This window comes from Tamandua tetradactyla, chromosome 18, assembly GCF_023851605.1.
Source record: "Tamandua tetradactyla isolate mTamTet1 chromosome 18, mTamTet1.pri, whole genome shotgun sequence".
NCBI lineage: Eukaryota > Metazoa > Chordata > Mammalia > Pilosa > Myrmecophagidae > Tamandua > Tamandua tetradactyla.
The window spans coordinates 28398447-28419631 of NC_135344.1; the positions used below are offsets into that span (position 1 = coordinate 28398447).

Below are 21185 nucleotides of genomic sequence, written 5' to 3' on the forward strand. Positions count from 1 at the left end.
GGATATTGCTCATGTTTATCCTTCCATCTGAAAATATAGGGCCAGAAAAGTCAAAGATATGAGACTTATTTTGGTGGCTGATTGAATTTAGAATATGGGATATTGAATTTAGAATATGGTATACCAAGGCTGGTAGGAAAGAGTCTGGAATATATCCGTGTCTGTGTATATGGATATATATATAGCAGATCGAAAGTTTTTGATATTTCTTTAAGGAAATTTTCTTTGAGGAAACTCAGAAAGTTTTCAACTTAGCACTGGATGTATGCCTGAGGAATGGGGGCACTGAAGGATTTTGGTGTGGCCTTCTAGTGTGGGTGATTAGGTACTAGGTGGACAGTGATAACAATGACAAGGATGGTGAATATGGATGATTAGGTTTGGGAATGGAAGTGTGTCTGGGCAGAGATGATTTAAGCTTTGTACGGTACTAAAGGTTACATACTATTTTATTAACTGGTACTGAGCATATTTGGAAATCTGGGTTAGAATTGGAGTTGAAGTTTGCTTAACCTATACTCTTCCCCCTGGTATGCTGTTTTTCTCCTTTGTTCTGTTCTGGTTGTTATCTTCATCTCTAGGCTAAATTCTATATCTTGAATTGTGTTTGAGAAATACTTAAGTCGTGATTGTAGAAAAAGAATATTCATAATGATCTTTGTTTTTCTTGAAGTCTCTGTGGCAGAATACCATACAGTTTGTGACAAAGAATAGGTTTGGGTTTGACCCAAGGAGAATTTCTCTTAGCTTTTCCAGGGCAATATTTCATTGCTTAGTTTCCTTGCTGTTTCTTCTTGTCTTCCTATTGAATTATTTTTCTTTTATGATGGTCAGTTGTAAGGTTAAGTTCTAGATATGACACATTGACTTCTTTGATTGAGAAGTATCTAGAATTCTAACAGTTCTCCTTGGATGACATACTATGCTGACTTTAAGTTTATTTGCACACTTAGCTAAGGACATTTACTAGTTAAGACTTAGGGGAACATTCTTATAAAATTTTTCATCTGGGTTATTACATAGAAAAATTTTTTTAGTAAAGACGAGTTTTGTGTAGCTTTTTAAATAATTATGGTCCTTTAATAGTTTTCCAGCTTTGATAGTATTACTTTAATAAGTGAATTATTCTTGATACGCTTGTCTAAGTTAGGAGCTAGACTAACAAAATTCATATCACACTGTACAAACCCATTCACAAATGTTTGTCTTAGTTTTCTCGTTTCACTAATTATGTTTAGAGGAACATTTAATATTGCCAGAATTCAAGAATTTTTTTTCTCTGATAAGTGTTTTTGAGCCCTAATTGGTAACCAGAGATTATATGGATAACAAGTGTTTGTGTATGTATAATGTGTTTCTAATAAGGTTGTTGGCTTCAGAAGAGTTCGGTGGTTCTCTTTGATTTGTGCTGTATTGTGTGCAGAAAATACAGTATTTCTGCAGCAATTTGAAAAAAGAGTTTGTAAAATTGAAGAAGTGTAGAGTGCGTGTTGTGCTGTGTATGCAGTTTGTGTTAGGATTCTGTCAGTGGTTGCAGAGTGAGTGACAAGTGGGATAATCTCTAGTCACATCTGTTCTGTGCTCCAGTGATGTATTTAGTGGAGCATTATATTAGATGACACACTTTCCCCTCTTATGAGTAATTTACAGACTTTAAAATTTCTTTAAAACAATAAACATATTTAAAATGGTAATGTGGTAGCAATTGGGGGCAGAAAGGAAGGCCTGAAAAAGATGTATTTAGAGATGTAGGGTAAACATTGTCTTTTGTACAATTAACTTTATTTTTCTTTCTAGTCCAAGTGGTAAGAAGTTCAGAAGCAAACCTCAGTTGGCAAGGTACCTGGGAAATACTGTTGATCTCAGCAGTTTTGACTTCAGAACTGGAAAGATGATGCCTAGTAAATTACAGAAGAACAAACAGAGACTACGGAATGATCCTCTCAATCAAAATAAGGTTCGTTAATTTTCTTATAGCATATGTATACTATTTCAAAAGCTCACAAAAAGCATCCTGACTTATAACTATATAATTATTTTATATTGTCACTGGAATTTTGGTTTCCTGACTTTTACAGTTTTTTATTTTTCTGCAAAACATTTTGACTTATAAACCTGATTTATTTTCAGGTTGGCAGTACTTATAGACAGAGCATAAGTAAATTATGCACAGTTGAAAACATTTCAGTATCTCTCTTGCCACATACATACATTTTTGGTCCTTTGGGATGTTTACAAAAGATTTCTCTTTTGCTGTTAATTGTCCATGTTATTTTTTAAAAAAAATAGCCACTATTGCCCAAAAAGATGGCAGAATCTTAATGTGGCAAATATCCTTACCACATAGTTCATAATTGCCTATTTTCAGATTCAGGATTTGAAAAAGGGTAGTTTTTAATCTTGAACTTTTGATAATTTGAGGATAATGACTCCTAAGAATAATATTCTTATTCTGATACCATGATTGGAGTTTCTATTGGCTCTACTTTTATTGAGCTGCTTAGTTTATGGTTTATTGTATAGGAATTTAAACAGTACATTTTCAGTTACGATGTTAATTTTAATTGTACTAAAGTACTCAAATGTCTTTACAAAGACCTCTTTTCCCTCAATGGCAACAGATCCTGCACACCCTTTTTTTCTCAATTTTTTTTCCCTCTAAATTCCAGGATATATGTATAGGTATGTTGCCACCACAACTGTATGATACCAACTGCATAAGAGTAGTAGAGGAAGAAGTAGGGGCTTTTTTTTCTTGGGATATGACAGGTATACCTGTCTGTACCTTGGAAATGCAGTATTCATTGTAGGGACCCAGAAGCAATAAGGTGGTATAAAGGGCTTTGGACCCAAACAGACTTGATTTTATGTAAAAGCTCTGCCACATATTAGGTAATGCAGTCTTGGGTAAGTTTCTACCTCTGGGGGCATCAGGTTTTTCATTTGTACAACTAAGATAATAAAATCTTTTCCTCAGCGTTATTGTGAGGAGTAAATAGGAAGTTATGTAAAAGCATTTTATATGCTTTCCTTATTACCCCTTCCCTAATCTCCCATCTTCCTAAACCTCGGGCTACATGGTGAACAGTATTGCTTGGTGGCCAGTTGAGGAAGCTTTTTGACCCAAGCTTTCTTGCTCCTCATGCATGTATGGGGGCTCTGCTTCATAGCTGTCTTTATTCAAAATTCTGCTTACTAGTTTCTTTTATAGTAGTTTAATTTCCAAAAATTGGTACGGAAGTCAGAATGCATTGTTTCCTAATGTCATAATACTTTGCATTGGTTTCCATAGGGGCTTTGACGAGTACCTTGTTTAGAGAGGCAGAATGGGAAAGCTGAAAGCACCTCTGTATTGCTTAACTGTGGGGTTTGTTTGTGTTGGTAGGACAAAGGTGTTCGGAAGGATATGGAATGGGGTAGGAACAGAGGGAGCAAGTTAGCAGAAGTTGGGATCTTGTCTATGTATAGGTGAAACTCTGTGATTTTAGCTTAAGGAACCCTTAATTCTAGGTTTATTTTGCTTCTTAAATGTATAGAGAAACTTAAGCTTTTATTTCTGAATTAAAAATGTAGTTATTCTAACCACTTTGCTGGGCACCTATAGAAGGGGCTCACATATTTATGAAATTAATGAAATACTCTCAAATTACCCTATTATAACTAGAATCACAGTTTAGCTACATTTAGCGTAATATGAAGATTTACTTCCTGACATTTTTGATTCATTCAAAAACAAAAATCTAATTCATCTCTTTAGTTTGTGTGCACCTTTATGCTCTAGCTGCGCTGGACCACTCATCATCTGGCACCATGGCATGTACTTTCAAGACTCTGCTTGCTCATGTGCTGTTTCCTCTGCTTGGAATGTGCTTACCCCCCTCCCCTCCATCTGGCGAATTCCTACTCAGCCACAGCTCAGCTCCATTGTCTCCATCTCTGTGAAGCCTGCTCTGCATATTCCAGGCAGAACCAGTCCCTTCCATAATGCTTCCCTGGTGCTTTGCCATTGTATTTGTTATTGTTTGTCTGCTTCAGTTAGATTGTGCGCTCCTTGAGGGCAGGGACCATGTCTTTTTTGTCTTTTTATCTCTAGTCCAAAGTTTAGCATGTGGTAGTTACTTAATATTTGTTTCATGTTTATTTAATTCAATATCTACCTCATTCTAGAATTTTATAGTGGTAATAAATGTTTTCTGAATAAATAAATTAATATACCATACATTATTTTGGGAATGCCTTTCATTTTCCTTATTATATGAAGTTTCCTATGAATTCTGGGGGTGTGGTCTTATTTTTGCAGCTAATTTTGTTTTCATTAAGCTGGCATGAAATGGAGTTTTGCATTTGTTAAAATAAGCTGTTTTTTGGAGTGATACCAACATTCAATATCTCTGTAAAGCAGAAAACTTATTTGTGGCTAATTAAGTAATGACTGTTATTTTATCTTTTGAAACAGTACAGAATGGTGAAAGCTTTATTGATCAATTTACTATAAACCTGGTTGAAATGCATAATTTTTTAAAAAAATTTACCCTTGAAAGAATTAGAGAGGTAATTAACAAAATAAACTTTGAAACAATATAAACTAAATTGTAGTTTATATTGATTGAATATAAGCTGTGAACTTAATTTAATATATTTCTTTCATATCAAAGGTGAGTTTACTAGTGATTAATAATATCTTCAGGTGTGATTGAAAAGATATCTTTTGAAGATCTTTGCAAAGCTTTTTTTTTCGTTTTCAGATTTTGGAACTGGATAGCTGGGATTGAAGGGGGATTGTTTTTGATTAACATCTATTATTGCAATATGTATTCTTGCTGATCTCAAACTCTTAGCATATCCCTGAAAATCCATTCCATCTTGATTACATTGTGCCTGGTTGATTTTTCTTGCCACTACCATAATCATTTTCAGCTATTACCCCCCCCCCCCAATTTTTTCAGCTGACAAAGCAGAACTGGATAGCAAATAGGTTACTGAAGACAATCCATCAAATATATTTGGAAATCATCAACATAGACTTGATATTTAAAGTTGCAAGATTATCTGAGAGCTTTCTTAAAGGGAGAAGTTACAGAGCAACACTATCCAATAGAATTTTTTGCAGTGATGGAAATATTTTAGCTACTGGCCATGTGACTATTAAGTAATTGAAATGACTGAATAAATGGAATTTTAGTTTACTTTAACTAATTTAAAATAGCTACATTGCCTGGTAGCTACCATATTGAACAATGTAGTTCTAGGGCTATGCCTCAAAACCTGAAAGGCAGTCTGTTCACATTTGTGAATCTAGACTTGATATATTCTAAATATTTATGGAATATTTTCAAGTAGTTCAGTTAGAGTGTAGGAATTAGCAAGTAGACTGGGGGAGTAGTTAGTAAGGTAGGATAGACATGGGAGAGGAGAATGTTTCAAAAAGGAGAGCAGTTAGGTATATTGATTGCTGCTGAATGCTTGAGTGGAGGATGACAGAAACATTCATTGAGTTTGGCAACTTGGAGGTTAATAATTTTGATAATAATTTTAGTGCAAACAGAAGCCAGGTTATGTTGAGTTGAAAAGTTAATGGATGATAAGATCAGTCAGTGTGTACAGCTCTTTCAATAAATTTTTCTGGGTAGGAGAGAGAATCACTAGAAAACAGATGAAAGGGATGTTGATTTGGCTAATCATTCTTCCATTTTAGAGTCTAAAAAGGTTAAAGAGAATAGTGTCTGTAGCACAAGTGGAGAAAACACAGGTTTGATTTCTGTGTAATAATAATGATGAACCATGTAATAATAATGTGTAATAATAATGATGAACCATGGAACCTAATCCCAGACAGGAGAAATGTGAAAGGGCTTATTAGTATCCAAAGTTGATTAGCTGTATTTATCACCAAGTTAATATTATTACCAATGAAACCTGTGCAACCCAGCCAAGGGATAACCTTATATCTTGCTTATTCACATCCCTGTTAATTCAAATTACTTTCTACTTTGCCCTAAGTACATGGTTAATCTCTTTATCAGTCTTCTCTATACCACTCTCTTCAAAAGCAAGTGTAAAAGATCTAGGTCCACTTTGCACTCTCGGGGCCAGTGTGCTGCCAGGGTTGTATGAACCTTTGAAATTACATACAAAGTTTTATCTTGTATTTCTCAAAGAGGTCTGCAGTCCCATGGTTTAGAACCACTATGCTAAATTTTAGATGATTTTCTTTTTTAGCTATATAGGTAAAAAGTTACAAATAAGTTTCATTGAGATGATCTGGGTTTGATTCATAATCAAAGAACATTTTCCTTGAACCTTATTTCTCCATGAGCAACATGACATGCTTCCTGCCCCTGAACATATAGTTTATTTTTAGGTGTTTGTCTCATTTCAGCTGTCTGCTGAGTTATATATTGTTTGCCACATCATTTTGTGAGATAACACTATGGTTGACATGAATTTTGCAAAAAATACCAATTGTAGACCTATGTAGGGTTGGTTCTACAGCTCAGAGGAAGATTCTAGTTATGCATAAGTTATGTATAAGCATAATATGAATGTTGTTAAAATGGATTCAACAAGTCTAGGGACTATTTTTCTTTGATAATCTTGAGGCAAATCATACAGATGACTCCATTCTTAATAATTTTAAGGTGGAGGTCATAGATTATTTTGAATTATGTTTCCACTTATTTTCCACTTGTAACTGGTTTAACGCTGCAAATGAAACTACTCATGAGTAGGGAATACATAGCACAGGACCTTAGATGCAATAAGTATTTTATCCATCATTTATTCTACAGAATTTTTAATAACTTTTTAATTTGAAATACTTTAAAATGTAAGGACATTACAAAGATAATACAAACCTCATACAGAGAACTCCAACATCTCCCCTCCCCCCAGATACCCAGATCTGCCAATTTTGACATTTTTCTACATTTGCTGTTATCACCCTGCATCTCCATCTGTCCAACCAACTATCAATGTATTTTCTGCCCTTGAGTGTAGGTTGTGTACATCATGTTCTTTGAACACTTATTACTGCCATGTATATTTCCACAGGATTTTTCACTGTGTAACCACCTTAAACACAGTATCAAGTTCAAGGAATTTAGCATTGATAGAACGCTTATCTTCCATATTCCAATTTTTTCATATGCCCAATAATGTCTCTATGAGCATTTTCTGATTTCTTGTTAGATCTCATTCAAGAGCATGTATTGCATTTAATTGTCATTGTCTTTTTTGTTCTTTCTTTTTTTAACTGTGGGAACATATATGCAACATAAACTCTTCCATCTCAACCACTCCCAAGCATACAATCCAATGGGATTAATCATGTTCACAATACTGCAATACCCTTACCACCTTCCATTACTAGACCTAGCCCATTTGCTCAAAAGGAAACTACACCAATGATGCATTAACTGCCCATTCCCCTTGTCCCCTGCTTCTGGGAAACTGTATTCTAATTTTTGTCACTGTAAACGTGCATATTTTCTGATATTAACTACAGTGAGGCTTAAATTTAATGTCTTAAATCTATAACAATCTCATTTGCTTTGCTACCAAATTAACCTCAACAGTATATATAAACTATGTTCCTATACCCTTGTGTTGCCCCACCTTTATGTAGTTCTTGTCACAAATTACATGTTTACACATTAGGAGTACAAAACCACCAATTTGGTATTACATTTATGCATTTGCTGTTTAGATCCTGTGAGAAATTAAAAGTGGAACTACAAACCAAAAATACAGTAGGACTAACACTTATATTTACCCATGTTGTTACCTTCACCAGAGACTCTTTGTTTCTTCATATAACTTCAGTCTGTTGTCTATTGTTCTTTCCTTTCAACCTAAAGAACTCCCTTTAGAATCTCTTCTACGGCCAGTCTATTGATGAATTGTCTCACCTTTTGTTTATCTGGGAAAGTCTTAATCCCTCCCTTATTTTTGACAGAAACTTGCTGGATATAGAATTCTTTCTTGGAAAGTTTTTGCTTTCAGCACTTTAAATATGTTATTCCATTACTTTCTTACATCTTGCTTCTGATGAGAAATTGGCACTTACTGGCCTCTTACTGAGGCTCCCTTGTATGTAACACATTGCTCCTTTCGTGCCGCTTTCAGAACTCTGTCTTCTTTTGGCATTTGACAGTTTGATTATAATTTGCTGTGGCATGGGTCTATTTGGGTTTATCCTGTTTGGCCTTTGTTGCATGTCTTAGATGTATATATTTATGTCTTTTGTTAAATTTGGGATGTTTCCAGCCATTGCTTCCTTGAATATTCTCTCCATTCCTTTCTTTATTTTCCTGGGGATTCCCACAATGCATATATTTGTGGGCTTGATGGTGTCCCACAGGGTCCTCAGGCTCTGTTCCAATACCTTCATTCTTCTTTCTGCTCCTCAGACTGGATAATTTCAGTTTTCTTCACATTCTTTAATTCTGTCTTCTACTAGCTCCAATCTGCTGTTGAACCCCTCTAGGGAATTTTTAATTTCTGTTAACTATGACCTTCAGCTCTGTTTGTCTCCTTTCCATAATTTGCATCTTTCTGTTGCTATTCTCTATGTGTTCCTCTGTTGTTTGCTTCAGTTCCTTTAGACCTTTTTCCATATTTTCCTTTAGCTTTTTGAGTACATTGAGATGTTTTAAAAAATTGTTTGTCTATTATGTCCCATGGCTGGTTCTCCTGGTTGACACTTTCTCATGCTTTATTGTCTTCTTTACCTGGACCGTGGTTTCTTTTTTTTTTTTTTTCCCATGGGCGGAAATTGAATCTGGGTCTCTGGCATGGCAGGTGAGGATTCTGCCTGCTGAGCCACCGTGGCCTGCCCACCTATTTCTTTTTATATTTTATAATCTTTTGTTGAATCTTGGATATTTTGATATTTTAATGTGTCATAGCTGGAATTTATACTCTGAGACATCTGTTCCTTAAGCTTGTATCCAGCTAGTTTTATGACACAGCTTTCTTTGAATGTCAGGACCCAACCAAGCAAAAAAAAGGAAAAAAAAGAAAATAGCTTTCTCAGTCTTTGCAACCTGATCTAGAGTTTATCCGTCCAGTAAGTTTAAAGAATAGCTGCAGGCCAAAGTTTAGGGTTCTCTTGTCCTTTCTGCACATGGATCTTGTCTTGGGCATGCACATGTGGCTCCTGTTCACATGGTTCCTGCATGCATAGTTCTTATGAATGTCCCTCTTCCTTAGGAAACAGTTTCCTTATGGTGTCAGGCTCTGCACTATGAATTCTAGAGTCAGCAGTCCCTTGCCTCAGACCTCCACTTGAGTGCTTTCCCACAGCCTTCTGTAGGAGAGCTCTGTGAGCTGCCTTCTACATTCAGGGGAAGTTCTGGGATATTCCGTCAGGCCACCACCAGACAGATTGGCCCAGACATACAAGCTTCCAGTATGTGCATGAAGATTACTCTGCCCCCTCTGGAACCTAGAGGAGGGATCCACACTTGTGCAGGCTAGCTCTGTGCTGGTCTGGTGAGGAATGGGGGGGAGGTCAGCCAGGGTGCCAAGAATCCTGCTGTTTTTAGGTAGCCTTTTCTTTATTTGGACTTCACCCTGTTAATGCAGCCCTTTAACTGTTTTCTGGAACCTTGAGAAAGGTGTTTCTACCTGTTCTTGCTGGTTGTTTAAAGGTTCTGTGGGTGAATGGAGCCCTGAAGTGTCTGTCTCTGCCGTCTTGATCAGGGCCAGGCCCCCACAGCATTTTTTGAGCACTTTCTATATGCTCAGGCATTCTAGATTTTGAGAATATGTTAGAGGAAGTTTCTGTGTTCATGGAGTTTTCTAATCTAGTGGGAAGACAGACTAATACACAACTTAAATATCAAATGATATGCATTAGAGTGAAGTAAGTGACTGAGTGGCTGTTTAGGTTGTGTGACCAGGAGAGGTTAGGCTAAAATCTGACTGAAAAGAAGAAATCACTGTAGAAGGACCAGAGGAAGAGCATTCCATGTAGAGGGAATGATCAGTGTTAATTCCTAAGGCAGGAAAACACTTAGCATCTCATGGCACAAAGAAGGCCATGGTGAGTAGGAAAAAGTACTAAGTGATGTCAGAGAAGAAGACAAGCTTGATCACAGGGTTTTGCAAGACACCTAAGGAGTGGCATGGAATGCCAATTGAGGGCTTTCTGTGTAGGCTAATACTACTTTCACTGCTATGTGGAGAATGTATTTCTAAAGGTACAGAAGTAGAAGTCCGGCTCAGGAAGCTACTGTACTTGTTAGGCAGAGATGATGGTGGCATGGACAGTTCTTATTTAATGAATGAATAAAAGAAGAAAGGGTAAGATGTAGGGAAGGACACTAGAACTGTTAATTAGTCTTTTGTCCACAGAATTTCTAGTTTTTTGTTATACACAGAAATATCCTTAAATAAAGGCTATTTATGTATCTTCAGCAATTAAAAGATATCTTTAGCTAATAAATGGAAATAATAAGTGATCTTACAGTACTATTCCATTTTGTTGGGAAATTTGAGCCATGTTTTTAGATACTGATTGGATAAAGATACCTGGGAAGCTCTAAAGAGTGAACAGATGAACTTTCAATCATGTTAGCTAGTAGGCTTGCTTTTGAAAATCTGTTCAGTATGATAAATTAGGTTTAAATCATATAAGTTAGTACTCCAAATGTATCCAGATTTAATAGAACAAGGGCCTGAGCCTGGCTATAGTGCTAATAATAAAGATAGATTTGGGGACATAGTTGTCTATGTTATGGCTTTGGCAAGATTTATTTTGGATGCCCAGATTTCTGTTGATGATTGAGGTCTGAGTTTCATAGGTCCAGAAGAGTTCACTAACTTTGTAGACTCTAATTCAGTGAGAAAATTAAGCCCTATTGAAAGTGATTTTTGTGACTATTTTCATGAGGACATGTATATACATAGCTAGTGCCAATATAGTTGTAAAGGAGATAATTGATTACATACAATATTTTGAGTAGAGGTGCTCTGGGTATCTGGTTGAAATTCATTCTCATTTTTTACCTTATGTCCTTTAATAACTAAAGTTCTAGGACATTTATTTTTCAAGCAGAACTCACTTCAAAGGTTGTTTTCAGTGATTATTACAGTCCTTTTCCAACTCTTCAATTAACTACAGGCATAGAACTACGCTCACATTTTTGTCCACTCATTCTATTAAGTTTTTAATACGATGCCATTGATCTTTAAAAAAAAAAGGAGGGGGGAATATCTTCTTCCTTACATTAGACTAAGTGAATTTTCAGTACAAGAATCATTGATCCTAGTTATATTCTTTTTGTAAAAAAAGTATGGAGGTTCCACAACCTTGTGAGTATACTAAAAATCACTGAATTCTATACTTGAAAACAGTGAATTTGTGATGTGTGAATTACATCTTGTTCTATTTTACTAGCTGCCAGAATACGATGTACCAGAACTAGAATGGCCTTTAGAAAGGGGAATTTAATAAGTTGCTAGTTTACAGTTCTAAGGCCGAGACATTTCTTGGCCCAATTAGAGCAAGTCTATAAAAATGTCCAAATTAAGGCACCAAGAAGAGGCTACCTTCAACTCAAGAAAGGCCAATGAAGTTCAAGGGTTCTCTCTCAACTGAAAAGTCAAGTGGCAAACATGGTGAAGTCTACTGACTAGGCCTCTTGCTTCATGAAGCTCCCCGGAGGTATTCTTCATCTCCAAAGGTCTCTGGCTGGTGGACTCTGTAGTTCTCTCTTCATTCTGAAGCTTTCTCCAAAATATTTTCTCTTAAAACCCACTTGGAATGGGTGGAGGCACATCTCCCTCTCTTCCAAAAGTTAATACCCACAATTGGGCAAGTCACATCTCCATGGAGATAGTTTAATTAAGTTTCCAATATACAGTGCTGAATAGGGTTAAGAGAAGTGAATGCTCCCACATGATTGGATTAGGACTAAGACATGCCTTTTCTAGGGTACACAAATCCTTTCAAACCAGCACACATCTCAATTAAAGAAAACACTGAAGGTTAATGAGGAACTTTGAACTGTTGTCCTTTGATTTCGTGAAAACTTCTATACATGTTCTGTAACAAGTCTGAAATTACTTTTTGAATATAATTTTTGTTTGAAAATATATAGTCTTTAGTTACTGGTGTTTAAGCTATTCTGTGTGAAGAGAATAATACATGGATGGTATTAAAGGAAATCTGTTTTGATATTCTTAACTGGGGTATATAACCTGCCCTTGAATTGATCTCAGATTGTACCTGTGATGGAAATACAGACTCATTTTTTGCATTCCCCTTTCATGTCATCCTCCTATTTTATAAAAGAAAAGCACATTTTTCACTTATCCACAATATTTCCGTGGTGCAAAATGTTTGATCCCAATAAAAGGACAATTCAAAATATATACCACTCAGGCTCACCTTGTAAAAACAGGGATGGCTTTCCTATGGGGTATGCTTAATAGAGTAGGTTTCCAAATTTCAGTAGCATATTCAATAACATGTTAGTTAAAAACTGCTGTTTATTCAAAGTTATGTACCATCATGACTGTAATAAAAGTACTTTGTTAATCTTGCTCTGAAGGCAAAAATTTTGGTGTATCATTCATAATTTTGCCCAGTATCCAGTCAGTGCCTACAGATAGTAGACACACAGTATTTGTTCAGTGACTGACTAAATGAAAGTATGGCAGCAGTAGCAGCATAAGTGCATTATCTCATTTGACTTTTATAAGAATCTCAGGAAATAATCATTAGCCCTTTTTACAGATGAGGAAACTGACTTTAAACAGTAAACTCTTTGCTTCTTAAATTGGAGTCTCTTTAGGATATGTGGTATATGCAAAACTACAGTAAAAAATGGTACTTGTATGATAAGTTGAAGATGTCAATTTTATTTAAACATTTTGGGTGGGCAGAAAAACATTTTTACATTAAAACAAACAGTTTGATTTTTTAAAAATGTAAACTTTTCATAAAATTCAAGGTTAGAATGAACCTCTAGGTCTTGTTATAAAACATGTATAATTTTGAACCATTTTTCATAAGCCTCATTCCAAAGCCAGGCTGAGAAAAGTATTGAAAATATATACTTACCCCTCCAAGCTTGAGAAGTAAATATGCTCATGTTTTGTTAAAAAAAAAAAAAAGAAAAAGAAAATATATAGTCTTTAGTTACTGGTGTTTAAGCTATTCTGTGTGAAGAGAATAATACATGGATGGTATTAAAGGAAATCTGTTTTGATATTCTTAACTGGGGTATATAACCTGCCCTTGAATTGATCTCAGATTGTACCTGTGATGGAAATACAGACTCATTTTTTGCATTCCCCTTTCATGTCATCCTCCTATTTTATAAAAGAAAAGCACATTTTTCACTTATCCACAATATTTCCGTGGTGCAAAATGTTTGATCCCAATAAAAGGACAATTCAAAATATAGGTTTTGAGAAAATGAATGACTTGGCAATTGTCAAATCTTAATGGAAGTATAATTTTTTCTTTCAGCAAAGATTGCAGAGGACTTAGTGATATCAGCTGATTGTTTAATTTTTTGGTGATTCACTGTGTGATATTTTGACATGTAACTCAAAAGGAATTTGAAGAATTGAGTGGCATAGAATAAAACTCAAGAATCTAATTGTTTATGTGAACAAAGTTTCTCAGTACTACATCTTTAAAATGAATAGAAATAGAAGTGATACTAAACCTTGACCATTCTAACGATTAGTAGTATTCATTCAAGGACATGAAAGCATTTTTATTTTAATAGAAAAGTTCATTTCATTAAGATGTATATCCAATAAATTTTGTCTTTGAATGATTATTAAAAATTGTAATTTACCATTTTTGGTCAGTTATATACTAATACAATAAATCAAGAATTTTTTTTATCACAGTTTTATGGTAACAATTAAAAAAAAACTCGCCATGTATGTGGTTAATTAAAAGATTTTCAAGTTTAAAAAAGGAAATACCCGTGGGACTGAAATTTATAGTTCAAAGAAAAGAGGGAGTGAAATAAAACATAACCATTGAAGAGTTTGTTCATGCTTAAATGGTTGATGGTGGGTATAATTAGATTCTGTTAGATACACCTTAAAGTGGTGTAACAATTTTATTTTAAAGTGTCAGTATTTAAAGCACCTGGTAAGTGCAACCTTTGCATCTATTTACAGTAAATAAAATATGAAATATTCTTGAAGTCAACTTTAAAATGTAGGTAAGGCCTCTTACCTTCCTCACTTCTGTCTTTGTAAGGGTGCCCGCATGTCTTACATGTGTCCTCAATAAATTTTCTATCTGCTTTAAAAAAATGTAGGCAGAGAACATACATTTTCAAAGGGGGTGGAAATGCAAAAATGGTTTTGATATATGATCTTCATCCACCATTTTAGTTAAAAGTCTCCTTCCCCTTAATCAAGTTAGATTTCTGAAAGACTGCACAAAAATTAGACCACAGTAAGCTAGTCTCCTTCAGAATCACCCTCACTGAATTGTCATTTGAATGTTCTTGCTTATATAGAAGGTCACTGAAAAAGAAAAATTTGTTGCATATTTGTTCTTTGTGATTATACGGAGAGCAACTTTAGATACTTGATGGAAGGATATGAAGAACAAATTTTTTAAAATTAAAATTTATGTTTGGATTCTTCCCAGTACCTAGGACAGAATAGACCCTTGAAAGTTGTTATAAATGTAATTAAATTTTTTATTTGAAAAAATAAAATTCTGAAGCTGAGATTTATCAAAGGAAACTTAGTTTTAATCTTAGAATGTGTTTTTCAGTTTAATTTTGTAATATAAAGAACTGCTTCCTATTATATTGAAAGGGAAGATTTTAAATATACGGATACCTTTAATCTTGTTCTTTACAAAAGTGTTTTCTTTTTAACTCCTAAGTTTGTGGCAAATTGGTTTAGAAAAACTCAGATACACACCTGGGCATGTATTAATAGTGACTATTTGGTAGTAGTAAAATTTATTGTTTCATGATAGTTTCTGGGAAAACCAGTTTGTCCAGCTTTGTAGGTTACTCAAAGTGTGCTACTGCTTTGTAATACATTATACTGTTTTGGAACACAAAATTAGTAAAAAAAATTTCTGTCTTCTAAGCTTTCAAACCAGGTAAAAAATAACAAGAAATCAAAATAAAAAGGAGAGCAAATTGTAATGCAGCACACTGAAATAGTGTCTCAGCTATCCCATGCCATCAGGGAGTGAACCATTTTGTAACAGATGTAGGAGGTTTATATATTTTGAATAACCAGTTTTTCTCCTAATTTTTATTTATTACACCAGAACATAAACTGATGAAAAAATAATGAATCTTCCCATTGCGGTATCAATAGTTTACATGTTTCGTGCTCCCTTCCAGTCTTCATGGATTCAGGATTATTGGTTTAAAATAGTCCCTACTGCTTCCAGTCATCCTTTGTAATAATGAGAATTTTTATAGGCAGTAGTAATATGTTTCATATACAAATGGTTGCAATATACTTCTATGTCTACTCATGCCATCTTTGTTTCTAATACTAGCAGAATCTGTTGCTCTTTATTAAAGAACAAAACACTAAAAGCCAAGCAAGGTATTGTTATAGTGATACATGCTGTTTATATCTAATTAGTGCCAGGAAAGGGTAATTAATTCCCCATAAGCATTCATATTCTGTAGGATCAAATATTGATTTTGTATAGGTTGGGTGGCTTCAGATAGTGCTCTAGATGTCATAAATCAGCGATCCAAGCCTGATTTTCCACAAAAATTCCAGGAGAACTTTTAAAAATACACATTCTTAGGCTTCCCTAGGTGGCTGTTTTGCAGTCTTTCTGTTGGCTAAGTTTGAGAACTTTTGAACTAAATTATTTATTTAAAAATATGTAAAAATAAGAAAGATTACTGAGAAAATAATATTAGAGTCATCTGTGATAAATTTCTTTCTTAAAGGTAAACACATACATTGGGTGAAAGTTGAGTGAGATAAAGGAATGACAAGCATGCCCAAGACGTACAGAGAGAGGAGTGGGTGGGGGGAATTAATAGTGGGTTCAAATACTGTAATTGCAATAATTGTCAGATTAATTTATTGTGATGCTTACCTTTCTAGGCATGATAATATTGTTTAAGCAGAGATCACAAACTCAGTGCCTTCAGGGCCCAGACAGGTAATGCAAATGTGAATGTTGAGGAATGTTGCAAATAGAGAACCCTTGATCCCTCTAGTGGGCCTCATCCCTCATAGGCTGTGGTTGTCAAACCGATCTTTCACTTTTAAAAGGAAGCTGATATTCTGGATTTTTATATGAAGTTTTCAGATGTTCAAATGTTAGCTTAATTTTTTACAAACACCAAAAACTAAATAAAATGTATCTTCAGGTTAGACTTTGTCCACCTGACACCTATTTGTAATCTTTGTTTTAGAACACTGGTTCTCCAGGTGTGGTTTCAGGACCAGCAGCATCGGTAAAACCTCAGACAATAGATATGCAAATTCTGAGGTCCCACCTCAGACTTGAATAATCTGAGAGGCCCCAAAATCTGTGTTTTAAGGTGCCTTCTAGTTAATTCAGATGGACATAGAGCTTTGAGAACCACTGTTGAGTATGAAATTTAGTATTACAATTTCAGTCTGAAGATAGTTGTAAAGATCAAAGTCCATAGAATTTCCTGTAAATTTGTCAATTATATTTCCGTATCAAATATGTATCAGATGTCTATTTTTTCTAGATATATAAGACTTTTTTTTTTTTTTTGCCAGAATCAGAACACAATGATTATGTTGGGTTTGTCCCTCTCCTTTCATTTTTGTTGTTAGAACATTGCAAATGAATTTAGTAACAATTATACCATTTTTTGACATCAGTAGAACACATATTTAGTTACTGAGTGATTAAAAATAGATGCTTGCCTCTCAGAAGCTTCAGTTTTAAGTCTCTTCTCTAAAAATATTAAATGTGATATGTTTTAAAAATAAGGAATACTTCTTTATCAGATTTTTCTAAATCAAGTTCTGTTTGCTGGAATTAGAAATTCCATTTATAATTATTTTTATATAAAAAGTGAAGGCAAATTTATGTAATTTTCTTTTAGTCTGGCCTCCTAATAGCTGATCAGATTGTTTGTATTTTAATGCCCATGCATGCCAATATTTTCCTCCATTATCAGAATGTAGAAATGACTGCTATTCTGATTGTTGTCCTTAAAGCTCTCCTTTTACATAACCCAACCTTAAGCATATTTGTGCATTTACTGGTCTTTAGTCCCTTGATAATCAGACCGATTGTGTATTTTTATATAGAGAATATTTTCTTACATTTAAAAGTACATTTTCATTTATTATGAGAAAACTTCTTATATGTATTACATAATAAAATGCTTAGAAATACATGGTAGAGTTTAAAATGCTGAAATAGGCTGGAATGATTAGAATAATCTGGATCAAAGTGATGGGTTTTGAATTAATGAAAATAAGCTGTTAATAATATTCATTAATGAACACACACTTGTATCTACAGGGTAAACCAGACTTGAATACAACATTGCCAATTAGACAAACAGCATCAATTTTCAAACAGCCAGTAACCAAAGTCACAAATCATCCTAATAATAAAGTGAAATCAGACCCACAACGAATGAATGAACAACCACGCCAGGTAAGGATCTAATTCGTTCTCCAATTTTATTTCTCAGAAAATTCTGGTATTTTTACAAGACATATTTGAGTAAATTCTGGTTAAAATGGAAATATTTGGAAAGAAAATTGTGTTTTGTTCCAGGCTATCACATGAATGTAGGATAATAATTTAAAAATATTTAAGAAGTAAATTAAAAATGAATCAATTAATATTACGGACTACATTTTTTTATGATTTTTATGTGGTAAGGTATATCAGACATGGTTCTGCTAATCTTCATTTTTTAAAGATTATCTTCACAGGGGAAGTATTTCATAGAGGGATGAAGAATGTAGTTTGTGTTGTTTAGTTTAAAAATATTTTCTATTATTTGGAAACTGCTTTTTTGTTCTGATTTCGTATTTCATAAAATCTGTCCCTCCCCTTTTGATGAAAGGAAATAAACTTTGTCAATATGGTATATTGTCTTGTCACTTCCATTTTTGTACAAATTGAATTTATTTTTCTCTTTATTGCTTTAAGCTGTATTCCACTTGAATCTTTTCTTAGAAAAAAAAAAGTATCACCTGAAGGCCTCCCTGCTGGTTAATAATGCTGCCTAGCCTGGGGAGGGAGACTTGACAAAATGCTTAAACCTTCCACATAATCTTGCTTATTCACTCCCTGTGTTCAAAAAGTTTAGGTACTTTAGTAGTATTGGGGGTGAGGGACTGAAGGGAGAAACATCTGTGCATTTTTTTTCCCTCTCCTTTCTCTGCCTCCTCCCACATAAGGATTAGAACACTGATTTACCTACAGCGATTATCTTTTGCTCTATCTCACTCCACTGTTCCATTTGAATGTTGTTTTTCACTAGTCCCTCAAGTGTCTCATCTCCAGACTTCATAAAGGATTGGGCCAAAACTTTCAGACAGTTGCTCTAGAAGAAACTACATAAAAGAAATTCAGTTCCCACATCCTCTGTAGTGTTTTTTCCTCTTCAGGTGAGCCAGGAAAACAGAAGATATTTGGAGCCACATTGGATCAGCATCTTGCTATAGATGTCTCAAGATTTGAAGTTCTAAACTTGCTTTACTGTTGGTCCCCCAGAGATTCAACAGGGGCCATGTAAGTGTATCACATCCAATATAAAAGATGCGTACCTGCATGTGCCTTTAGGCTCTTGTCACCATTTAGGTTTTCTTTGGGCCATTCAGCTTTCTGTATGAGGCTTTTATCGTCTGTTTTACTACTGTACCCAGCGATAGTCACCAAACTGCCGGTAGTTTTAGTATGTTCATTACAACAGGGAAGGAATTCTGCCCTTTTGAACTTTGCCTACCTTGATAAAAGCCTTCCCCTGGTTGTATTCTTTTTCACATACTGTCTAAAGTCTTGAACATCTTGTCCTTTGGCTTTTTGGTAATTAAAAAATCATTCCCTCACTAAAGATTTTTACTGATATTTTTGAAAGTATCTAATTGGGTAAGACAGTGCTTTAAAAACACCGAAAGATAAAGGTAGAATGTAATCTGTAATAACCATTCCATATTGAAAATTTAAGTTGTCTTATTGAGAGCAGATAGTATTTACAAATTTTATCCTCATCTTTTCTTTACCAAATAAGTCTCAATACAGTCTATAAACCCAAATGTTTTGGTTAAAGACTGAGTAGCAAATTCTGCTTATTTGAACAGAAATTTAATTATTTTCTACCCGTAAGTTCAATTACAGATTTTTAAAAACTAGTAATTATATTTTCTGGGTGTTTACCTGGTTGTTGAGATATTGGTAACCTAGGTTTTAAAGTTTAAGTAACCAGACTAGTTATCCCTTATTCTTTGGTATGTTAAAGAATACTTTTAAGTTTTCCTTTTTTTATTATGGTTTATGAGAGTCAAGTTAATATAATATTTTAAAAAAAAACCCTAAGTCCCACCTGCTCATTCCTTCCCAAAAAATTTATGTCAGTTTAGCCCAGATCTTTTGGGAGTTTAAGCTTCCTTTTAGTTTACATAGATAGGATGTATTAAAATTATTTACAAGATTACTTCTCTAAGTCTTGGGCTGTTTTTTAGTTTATCTTCATGTCACCTGACAATTTTTGGATGCTTTGATTATATTAAAACATGATCTGTCTTCCCCCCTTTGTCTTTAACATAAGAATTAAGGTAATTATTGACTACTCTCTAACCAATAGGATTTCAAAATGTAGGCCGGGCAAATATAGGGAAATAGTAGACATTGAATTTTGTATCAATGTTTTTAAAATCATGATCCTACATCAGACTGCTCTGTTTAGATTCAGGTATTTTAATAAAGGAAAGATGGCTTCAGTTGTATTCTGATGTACATGTGGCAGATGATTGCTAGTTGGCAAAAAACACAGGTTAAAATGGCTCTTCTGGTTTTGCTGCTTTTTGCTTAGATTCAGCGTACCAGGTTAGTAATATTAATTGCCAAATATCCGTTTGGAGAAATGGTTGTGATTATAGAGTAAATGATTTAGACAATGAGGTTTCTATTTAGATATAGTGGTTTTTATTTGGTTTTTATTCTTTTAGAGATTTTCAAACTAATGGTATTCCTTTTAGAGTGGTTGAATTTTGAGAAGTAGAATCAGGATTAGATTTCTGAATCTTAATCTAGGCTTTACTCTGAATAAATTCAAAGTGATTAATTTAGAAGAAAAGTGATAAATTAATATTTCTATCTTGTGTAAGAAACATCCCATGTCTAGGTCATTATATGTCATTTCTAATTTAAATTCTCTAAAATATATAAACTAAGACTTTCTAATGTATTGATTCAAGTGCCTTAAACAGAATTCAGCAGATTTCTACCAGTAATCAAAACAATAGAGATGGAATTTGTAAAATGTGGGGATGATAGGATAATTAGCCAGCTATTTTTATAAAAACTGCTAGCATATTTGAAGAATTCTTGTCTTTTCATTAGATTAGAAACCAAACCTGGAATGAGATAGGGGGAACTCTTCCAATTATCAGACTGTTAGCCCCAAACAGTAAGATCACCGAAATGTCCTTTATCAGCCAGATTCATAAATCGCATCTCAAGATTCTTTTTAGTTCAATTGAATTGTGATTTTGCTGTAAGGGTGTCTTTCTTAGGTTACTTCTTTCAATATTTGAAGAACTTATGTTTCTGTTTCTTTCTCAGTTCTTTGATACTGTCATCTTTGATACTTCTTTTTGGTCTCTTAGTTGCTTTACTAGTTTTTCTACTCAAAGCAAAGGAATATCTTCTTTGAGCTATTACCTCATTCTTTTAATTATTAGGTTAAAGGGTGCTGATAGGCTTTAGGTGTTTTTGATAGTCTTTGGGTATTGTTTACATTTCTTATGGAATATTCACTTTTGGGGGGGAAAGAGGTTTTTAAAGTTTTAAAATAATGTTTTAAAGCCCACTAAAGCTAGCGAAGTAGATTTGAATCTTCCATTGGATCCTATATTTTTTGCTAATTCTTTGAGAGGATATGAAGTTTTCCTTCACTCCCTTCCAGAAGTCAGTCTTTTTTTTTAGAATAAATGTTTGAAGATATATTGGGAGAAACTTTCTAGATTATAGATAAAATTTT

At 34.2% G+C, this 21185-nt stretch overlaps 1 protein-coding gene across 3 annotated transcripts in view; it reads left to right on the forward strand.

Moving 5' to 3' along the window:
• Nucleotides 1–21185, forward strand: part of MBD2 (methyl-CpG binding domain protein 2) — a 76860-nt gene that overhangs the window by 17537 nt on the left and 38138 nt on the right. For 2 of the 3 annotated variants that reach the window (XM_077135446.1, XM_077135447.1), the window contains exons 2-3: nucleotides 1798–1957; nucleotides 17489–17626. In XM_077135446.1, coding sequence (XP_076991561.1) covers nucleotides 1798–1957; nucleotides 17489–17626 — 298 coding nt within the window. The other variant, XM_077135448.1, reaches the window with a different exon arrangement.